The 9501-nt window shown below is 56.6% G+C and overlaps 1 protein-coding gene across 3 annotated transcripts; it reads left to right on the top strand.

Moving 5' to 3' along the window:
• Positions 3507-9271, top strand: PDZK1IP1 (PDZK1 interacting protein 1). Of its 3 annotated transcripts, none has more exons than XM_021093593.1 (5): positions 3507-3633; positions 3855-4030; positions 6669-6777; positions 8306-8370; positions 8875-9271. In XM_021093593.1, exons 2-5 carry the CDS (start codon positions 3964-3966, stop codon positions 9015-9017), a joined length of 384 nt encoding a protein of 127 aa, XP_020949252.1. In that variant the 5' UTR covers positions 3507-3633; positions 3855-3963; the 3' UTR covers positions 9018-9271.

Raw genomic sequence — 9501 nt, forward strand, 5'->3', positions numbered from 1 at the left:
GCAATCTTTCTCTGAGCTTCCACTCCCTGCCATGCCAGGGGTAGGCACTGGATATGCTGTGACTCACCTGCATTAAGCTTTTGCTGGGTGTGTGCTTGATATTAGCATTTGGTGTGGGGGGGAGGTGAATGGACACAAAGTCCTCTCTCCAGGGAGAAGACAGACACTAAGTGAGTAAAGACACATATCAGCATGTCATTGCAATTTGTGATAATGGCTGTGAAGAGAGGAGCTGGGGCGGGAAGGGGGTGCTCACAGAAAGAGTGACTTTAGATGGGGTTTGAGAGCAAAGGAAGCCCTTTGGAGAAAGTGACATATAAGACAAGACTTGGATGGCTGGTTAGTGTGCCAGGCAAACAGAAGGAGACAGAGGGAAAAGCAAGTGTGGAGAAAGCATGGCTATTAGGAAGTGACAAAGGCACTGGGGCAGGAGGAACCTAGAGAGGAGGGTGAGAGTGGGTGGTGAGGTTTTTAATCCCATGCTAAGAAGTTGGTATAGTATCTGACGAGTCACTAGAAGCCCTAAAGAAGTTTAAGCAGGATCCGTTTGGATGAAGTAAACCAAGTGTCTAGGAGCTCTCAGGCTTGCAGCAAAGACATTAGCGAGATGAAGTATGAGAATGGGTTAAAGAGAGCTTTTGCTTCTGTGCTCTAAGCACTCTTCTTGAATGTGTCTCCCTGCCTTTACCCAGGCTGAGCTCTCCACCCGCTGCCTTCCCCAAGCTGTCTCTCTGCTGGGTCCAACAATTCAGCTAACCTTTTCCTGGCATCATCTCCTCCAGGATGCCATCCTTAACGATTGAGCTGACAGTGCTACCCTACAGCCCAGCTCTGCTGTTTGCAGCATCACTGGATGTTTACTTGTCAGTCTCCACCCTCCCTTCCTCCAAACCACCCCAGGAAGGGGCCAGAAGTTGGGGGCCAGACAGAGAGGAAGTTGAAGATCCTTCAGCTGCAAACTGGCCCCTTCTCTAGTCTGGAATCGGAGCAGAACGCCACCCCCTGCTGGCAGCAACTGGAATGGCAGGCTGGATGGGGGTTGGGGGAAAAAGGGATTCCCCAGGAGCAGTGGGGCCCACTTTGGCTTTTCTGAAGGGTAATCCCACAAAATCTAGCTGGATGGAGCACCTAAGGGGGGCCTGATGACACAGTGTGGCAGAGCTGGGCTGGGAACAAGAAGGAGGAACTGAGCGTTGATGGAACAGTGGCTCAGAGATGAGGACATGGGGTCCAGCCCTGAGGGCCTGCAGAGATCTGAGTCTATATCCTGGGCCCAAGCCAGACCAGCAGTAGGACCAACTTGTTACCATGATTGTGTCCATTCAGCTGGGGAGAAGACTCCCCTCATCTGGATGAGGACCCCTGGAGAGCAGGGATCAGCCTCAAAGCCAAGTGTACACCCACAACCCCCTCTTCCAGAACAACCTGTTTTGCTATAAAGCTTGGGACTTTGACCTGGGGAGGGGTGTTTTCCTCCTGTTGGTCACCTCGTGTCCTTCCTGCTTATCCCCCTCCCCCACAGCCCCCAGAGCATTGTCCAGGGAGTCCTTGTCCATCCCCAGGCTTCTGTAGGGAAGGAGTGGGGATGCCTGGATGAGAGAGGCAGGAACTGGGATTTGGGACTGCTGGGAGAGGCTGGCCTGCACTTGGGGGGGACTGGCCGGGGAGGGGGGTGTTCCGAGTGATTTCCCTGACCATCTCTTCTTGAATCTCGCCTTCCTCAGTTTCCGGAACTCCCATTCCTGGGGTTTCTGTCTCCTACATCATCCTGACTCCTCTTGGAAAGATGCTATGTATGGGGTCTGTGTCCTGGTCCCTCACTGCTTCCCTCCTTTCCTCAGCTCCCCTCCTCCCCAACCCTGGGGAGACCAGGTGCTCTCATGCCTCAGCTACCAACACCATGCCACAGGCAGCTCCCAGATCCCACCTCACTGCTCCAGACCCAGAGATCCCACTGCCTTCTGGATATTTCCCCCCTGGAGAGTCCACAGCACAATACATCTGAGCCCACAGCTCATTGTAACCTCCCTAGCTCCTGAAACTTGCTCTAGCCCCTTCCGAGGTGCCACCATCCACCAGTTGTCCAAGCCAGAAACCTGGGAGTGATCCTCAGCGCCTCCCTGTCCCTCACTCCCCACTAGCTAATATTCTAGTAATTATGTCCACAGGCTCCTCCTCAAGTGCTCTCATATCTATTCCCTCTGCCCTACCCTGCTGCAACCCACATCCCTGGCCGTGGGGCTGCCTCCCCATGACCTCCCTTCCTCTGATCTTTGCCAACCCCTTTCGTTTTTCACTCTGAGTCCAGAGAGGTGTTTTCTCAAATGTAAATCTGACCCTGTGACTCCCTGTTTAAAAGAAGACATCACTGGTTGTTTGTTAAATTCAACCCCATTCCTTGCATTCTAATCAGTGATTCCCTGGCTGTTCATTAACCCACATGGTACCTACTCCAGCCAAACCTCTCAGAACACTCTGAGACACCGAGTAGGGGTGGGGAGGGAGAGCAGGACAGAAACATCCTGCAGCCACCACTCACCTCCAACCTGAAGCCCCCTGGACCCTGAGACCCCTTTTTTGCTTGGATGTGTGTGTCCATGGCAGAGGGCACACATACACACACATACACACACAGGAAGCAGAGATATGAGGCATGATGCCTGGGTGCTGCCACTGGCAATAGAAAGGGCTTCCCAAGGGTCCTGTGAGCAGCAGTCTGGTGGCTTCTTGGGCAGAGAGGCTGTGGAGGGGCTTCAGCTCCTGTACTGGCTTCTGGGGATGTTCCATCTCTGAGACCTTGCCCCAGTCTGCTGGCTCCTTCCTTCTTGGAGCCAGATTCTTAGCATCCCTGGTTTCCAGTACTCCTGGGGGGCAGGGATGGGAGGGGAGTGGGGAGACCCAGCATGACCCTTGGCCTCAGGGCCTCAACAGGTACTTGAGTCATTCTCAGTTCCTAGGCCAGAGAGCCTGATGGGCTCGGCTCCCTGGGATCTCAGGGGTTGAGGGCCCCAGACTAGACCTTCTACCCAGCAGTGTCCTCCCTTTGTCTTCCAGAATAGGGCTGTGTCCACCCACTTCTCTCCCTCTGATAGTACAGAGGGATCAGAAGGTGTGTGCAGAGGCCTTTGACCAAGCCTGGATCCTGTCCCCACTTCCAGGGAGCAGGTCTGTGGCCAAGAGGAGGAGCTAACTGGGCCAGGTCAGCTGGGCCAGTGGGAAAGGCTGGGAACTAGTAACCCCCGTCCCCAACCCCCAGGCCCTCTGTCATGAGCCCCATGGGAGAGCGTGGATTTAGAGAGCTACTGAACTGCGCCCAGCATGCAGGGACAGAGCCAGGGCTGTGTCCTGGGATGGGGCCCTGGGGTCTGGCTTGGCCCAGGGCAGACAGTGTGGGAGAAGAGGAAAGAGGACAGGCTCTGGGGGAGGGGACAGCCTTGACCTTTCCCTAGCCTCTGTGGTTTTCCCCATGCTTCCTGAGTCAGCCAGCAAGTTTCTTAATCCCTCTGTCAGCCTTCCAGTGGCCCCGCCCACTTGGCTCTTTCAAGGCAGGAGCAAGAATTCTTTCCCAGGGCCCATCCCTCCTGCCAGGAAAGGGGAGCTGCCCCACGACTCCTGGAGGCCTGGGGCTTGGAGGTAAGGCCCGACTCTCCCTTCAGCTCCCCGCTTCTCAGACCCAAAGTCTCTGGAAGATGACTTCAAACCAGCCCCCTGGGGGTACTGGGTGCCCCTGGTGAACCAGTGGACCAACCAGGAGGCCAGGACTGGCAGCTCATTACCATGGAAGGGAGGGCAGGCTCCCTCCACTCCCCCCTCCTTCCTCCCTCGCCTCTTCCTTACCAGCTCCTCTCCTCCAGGGTCACACTGAGCCCAGGCTGCTTTCAGCAGACACCGACAGACCCCACAGCAGCTCCAGGAGCCCAGGTTCCAGTGGCCAGAGAGAAGACCCAGGAGCTGCCTGCAGCCATGTCAGCTCTCAGCCTGGTCATTCTGGGCCTGCTTATGGCAGTGCCACCTGCCAGCTGTCAGCAAGGTAGCACAGGACGGGGCCAGCCTGGGTGGTGCCGTGAGGAGAGGGCTGGGCTGGGTGCTGGGAACCCCTGGGGGTAGATGGGATGTCTTCCAGCCCTTCTTATCACCTTGGCACCTATGTTTGGAGGGGGAGCAGGGACTGGGCCAGCCAGGGGAATCTCCAAAAGTGGACACCTCTGAGCCAGGCTTCTGTGTGTGTGGCTTGTTTCCCACTAGTGAGAAATGGGAGCAAGAGTTCCTATTGTGGCTCAGTGGTAACAAACCCAACTAGTATCCATGAGGACATGGATTAGATTCCTGACCTCGCTTAGTGGATTAAGGATCCAGCATTGCTGTGAGCTTTGGTGTAGGCTGCAGATGTGGCTCAGATCTGGCATTGCCATGGCTGCATACAGCAGCTATAGCTCCAATTCAGCCCCTAGCCTGGGAACCTCCATATGCCACACCTGTGGCCCTTAAAAAAAAGAGAGAGAAAGAGAGAAATGGGGGCGACAGAGGAAATGCTGGGCTAGGGTTGAGGAGGGGAGTTGAGACCCAAGCTTCAGGAGCAGGAATTGCCCTGCAGATGGCTGGGTCCTGAGGACAGAGGGTGGGGAGGCTATAAGGAGAGGAGGTTGGGCCTGAGCTGTCCCTCAACCACAGACTTGTTTCAGGGGTCAGCGGTGCTGTCAGGGCTCATGGCTTCGACCTAACCCCTCCTCATTTCAGCTTCCTCCCTAGAAGACAGTGGAGCCCTCTCCATGGGTGTGAGCTCTCTGTCCAGGTCTGCCTCTGTCCTGCTGTGTAGCCTTGAGCAATTCACTGCCCCTCTCTGAGACTTAGTTTGCTCATCCATAAAATGAGGACAATAAACCTGTCCCATGTACCTCCAGGTAGCTGCTAAGCAGGGGTGGGAATAGACTTTGCAGCCAGAGTCTGCGGACCTGGCAAGTGGGATATGGGTCCAGCAGGGCTTGGCAGAGGTGTTTCCAGAACACCTCTCCTTTGCAGATGCGCTGAGCTCTCATGTGTGTCTGCTTACTTTGTCTCTCAGGTCTTGGAAGGCCTTTTGGGAACCGGAAATCAGAGGGGTTGAGTAACTAGTGTGGGTCACACAGCAAAGCTTGTGTACATATGTTCCCCCCAAAAGCCACCCAGAAGGAGGAGCAGGGCACTGTGGTGCTTGGTGTATCTGGAAGGAATTGGCTGCATGGTCTGGAAGAAGCAGAGAGGGGGTCTCCCAGGCTTGAGCCCTGACCCTCAATCCTTGAGTAACCACTAACCTGAGGAAGCAATGGGTCTGAACCACTGTTTTATGGAGAAACAATGAGTCCAAAATACAGCTTTTCAGAAAGTATGGGATGTACAATAACCACACTGTGTATCTGCTGTCACTCAAAGAGATAAGCCACGGGACAGAGTTCCCAGAGCCCCCTCCTTCCCCAAACCTGTCAGGTTCAGAGAGAGAGCTCAGAAAAGAGGCAGTGCCTTGCTGCAGCAGCAGAGCCTTCAGGTAGACTTGAGGAAGGTCTTTTGAGGGGGACTGAGGCATAATGAGATTTCTGATGCCCGGCATGGGCCCCTCGAGCTACAGGGAGGCACTAGGGATGCAGGGGTTTGGGCCTGGAGGCAGGGCCTTTCAGAAGTCTCCTGTTGGCCTCTGTCCCCTCCTGGGTCATCTACCTGCTGCTGTGTGTTTCTCCTCGAAGGGCCCAACTCCCCCGGGCTCCTACAAGCACAGTGATGTCCAGGGAGAGCAAAGCCCTTTGGAGATGCCAGTGGCAAAGGGCAGAGGCGTCTAGGAAAGCTTGAGGGTTAGAAGTGGTGACAGGGATCAAGGGGCAAAAGGTAGAACGTGTGCGTGGACGGGGCCTTGACTTGGTCTATGGCCTAGTCCCTCGGGCCCCCAGCCCAAAGAGGCTCAGGTTTTGAAGCTCCCTCCCTGATCTTCCAGACCTGGTGTCTGTCTTGCCTTTGCACAGATGCTCTGTCCCACCCCTCTCTCTGAGTACACCTGGCACCCCAGGCTGAGCAGCCCTGCCTACCCAACCTGGGAGAAACCTCAGCTACACAACAGGATCTTCTATGTGCCAGGCCAGTCCTATTCATTCCAGTAGCTGGGGAGGAGGGCAGCCACCCTCAGAGTCAGGGCCTAGGCCAGTCTGGGGGCTGCCCTTTGGTCCCTGGGGCCTAGGCATTCCATGGGGGGCCCTGCATGTGACCCACAGTGGAGGAGGTGGGGTGGGTGTGGGAGGGGGCACTCTGCCTGGACCTCAGACTTGGCTCTCTGACCTTGTTCCCACCTTGACTCCTTTCAGATCCTTAACCCACTGAGCGAGGCCAGGGATCGAACCCGAAGCCTCATGGATACTAGTTGGGTTTGTTACCCCTTAAATAACGACAGGAACTCCATCCTTCTTCAAATCTCGTTTCCTCCACCATCCCTTTCTTAAGCCGAGGGGGTGGTGGTGGGTGTCAGATGGGTCCTTGTTCCCCAGTATGCCCCCTCTGGTCCAGGCAGCAGGCTGGTGGCCTCTTACACAGGCCCCAGCCCCACAAGAGTGGGAATGTGAGAACCCCTGCCCTGTTCTGCACTGGTGGCCAGTCTCCACTGTGCCCAGCCTGGTGCAGCACACATACCCCTAGCACCCTCTTTCTAGGCCTGGGGAACCTGCAGCCCTGGATGCAGGGCCTTATTGCCGTGGCTGTGTTCCTGGTCCTCGTCGCAATTGCTTTTGCTATCAACCACTTCTGGTGCCAGGAAGAGCGGTGAGTCCTGCCTGGGACCCTGGGGGGCTGGGCCAGCGCAGGCAGGCTGGGCCCAGGACCATGGCCACTACACTTGGACCATCGAGAAGGAAAGCCCAGACTGCTCGCTGTGTGGAAGGGACACTGAGACCCCGACCAGAGCTGAGGCTCGCTGCTACCCAGGCCTGTGAGCACATGCCCTGGGAGCTTTGGGGAGACATCACCCCTTCTTAGCGTCTCAGTGACCCTATCTGCATAGTTGGCACAGCAGCCCATCTGTGATGGAGGCTGTGAAAATCCCTGGACAGGAAGGTTTTGCCCTTCTTTGGAGTTAGCTGCTGTGCCACACATGGCAGGGGTGTACAGAAGGGCAATGAGACACACACAACTCTTGTGCTGACAGGCTCTCAGACACTGCCGCTGAGAAAAGTCAGCAGGTTCCTAAGTTCTGGGCAGGGCACAGATTAGAGGGGGATGAGCTGAAATCCAGCTCACTCTGCCCTTGCCGAACCTGGGGCAAGGCTCCATCTACCTCCAGCTCCCATTCAGGTGGCCTGGTGCCTGCGGGCCAGCAGCAGCCCTGCCCGACCCACTGAGGGAACACAACAGCTCACAGGTGCAAAGAGGGGTGAAGGAGGCCCAAGAGAGCTGTGGAGGTCAGCAGGGCTCAGGCCAAGCAGACCCCAGTGCACCAGAGTCCCAAACCCTGGGCTTTATCCTTAGGGCCACAGGAGTCAGGGCAGGTTCCTAAGCCAGTCTCGGGTTGAGAGGCAGCCTGAGCAGAATTGCTGGCTGCCCCATGGCAGATGCTTTGGGCTGGGCCATGCTGCAGGCCAGGAGAGGGATGAGGAGGCTGGACTGTGAAGACAGCAGAGAGGATGGCGAGCGGGGCCAGGGCTAAGAGCTGTCTAAGAAGGGGTGGGGCCACAGAGGACAGGAGGGAGGAAGGACAGGGAGCAGGGAGAGTGTCAAGGCTTCTGATGGGACCCTCCCACTGAGACACAGAACCCAAGAGGCAGAACTGGGCCAACTGGGGACAAAAGTCTGAGGTGCCTGCGGGATGTAAAGAAAGACGAGCATTGGTTAGGGTCCCCATGACCCTCATGAGAGCTGTGCCTGGGGAGGTTGGGGCAGAGGCCACACTGCAGTGGGTTTAAACTTGAGTAAGAGGTGAGGAGACTTTTGTCAGAAATATTTTCTTTTCTCTACTGGTCCCTGTTCTGCCTTCAGTGGTGATACCTACCACCTGAGGAAAACCCTGTGGAACTCCTGGGCAGGCATTGAGTCTTGTTCTGGGGCTGAGCTGAGGTCAGAGGGAAATAGCACAGGGAGGCTGGGAGGCAGCGGGTGCAAGGCCTGGGGTACATCTTTAGTAAATCTGGTCCCATTGTGGAGCAAGGGGAAGCATGGGGAGCCAGAATCAGGCTGCTGAAAGACTGTGCTGGAGAGGAGGCTTCTGCCCTAGAGCCCATAGAACAGGGCCCAACTGGACAAAAGGCAGGAGGGGGCACAGAAGGGGGAGAGCCCTACTGATGATCTCTGTCCCCAGGGAGCCCATGAACATGGTCATGACCACTGGAAACAAAGCAGACGGGATCCTGATTGGAACTGAGGGCAAGTACTCCTCGATGGCTGCCAGCTTCAGGTGAGGTACTGGCATAGAGCTGACCACCTGTGCTCCAGGGGCCCCTAGGGACCTCAGGACCAGGAGCTTTTGAGGGGGAGGGGGTGGGAAGGATGGGGACTCATGTGGGGCAGGACTCAGTGAAGAGGAGGGGCTTGGTATGATGGGGATGGTGAGTGACCAGGGAAGGTGATTCTGAAAGGATAAGTGGGGGGACTCAGTGTGGGAGGATGATCTCTAGGGGGAACTCAGTGGAGAGGTAGGCTCAGTGGGTGGACTGCTCAGTGGGGGCCCAGTGGGGGCAGGGATTGGTGGAGGAGGGAGATGGGGTTCAAGGAGGTGGCGCTGAGAGGCCTTGGGTCTCTGGCTGTGGTCAGGGGAACCCCCTTCTGGGGCACAAAGTTTTATTCTGGATGCTGCCCTCACAAGTGCAAGATGAGGCAGGGAGGCGGGATGGGACAGAAGGTGTGATGACCCATGTCATCCTCTTTCAGGTCCAGTGAGCATGAGAATGCCTATGAGAACACCTCGGAGGAGGAGGGCAGGGTTCACAGCACCCCGATGTGACCCCTGCTTGCCTGTGATGGATGGCCTGCTTCACCCAGCCCCCTCCTTCTCTATACCAGAACTGCAGTAAGGAGCCAAATCCTCCAACCCCCACATCTGCCTTGTCCTAGCCAAGGTCAGAGCTCAGACTGTGTCCAGGCTGGGGCTCAGCTGTGGCCCTGGGGTCCTGGGGGGGTGGTCTCCTACCCAATTCAACTCAGAAGACCCTCCATCCTGACTCACATCTCCTGCGCCCTGACCCTGGCAACAGCCCCTATTTCTGTGAAATAAAGACAAGGTGTACTTCTGGGTCTGAGTCCCAGGGCCCAGCCCCTCAGGCTTCCAGCAGGGCCTGGTCTTGCCTTCTGATCATCTTCCAAAGCCACTGTTGGGGTGATTGTGGAGGAATTCCCGGAAGGCACCCTCTGTCCCCTGTTCCAGTGGAGACCCTCCTGCAAGCCCATCCATTGACCTGCCCTTCACAACGGCCGTTCTGGGCTCCTCTTCCCTCAGTTCCAACACCCCCAGCCCCTGCCTCTGTGGTCGATGGGTTCACTTAGCTCTGTCTTCCTCCT

Source organism: Sus scrofa, chromosome 6, assembly GCF_000003025.6.
Source record: "Sus scrofa isolate TJ Tabasco breed Duroc chromosome 6, Sscrofa11.1, whole genome shotgun sequence".
In the NCBI taxonomy this organism is placed as follows: Eukaryota; Metazoa; Chordata; class Mammalia; order Artiodactyla; family Suidae; genus Sus; species Sus scrofa.

What these genes read in the sequence shown, in the direction of transcription:
- PDZK1IP1 (XM_021093593.1), top strand. Translation starts at nt 3,964, where the DNA reads ATGTCAGCTCTCAGCCTGGTCATTCTGGGCCTGCTTATGGCAGTGCCA. An exon ending in ACCTGCCAGCTGTCAGCAAG is followed by an intron (nt 4,031 to 6,668) that starts GTAGCACAGGAC and finishes CCCTCTTTCTAG; the next exon opens with GCCTGGGGAACCTGCAGCCC. An exon ending in TTCTGGTGCCAGGAAGAGCG is followed by an intron (nt 6,778 to 8,305) that starts GTGAGTCCTGCC and finishes CTCTGTCCCCAG; the next exon opens with GGAGCCCATGAACATGGTCA.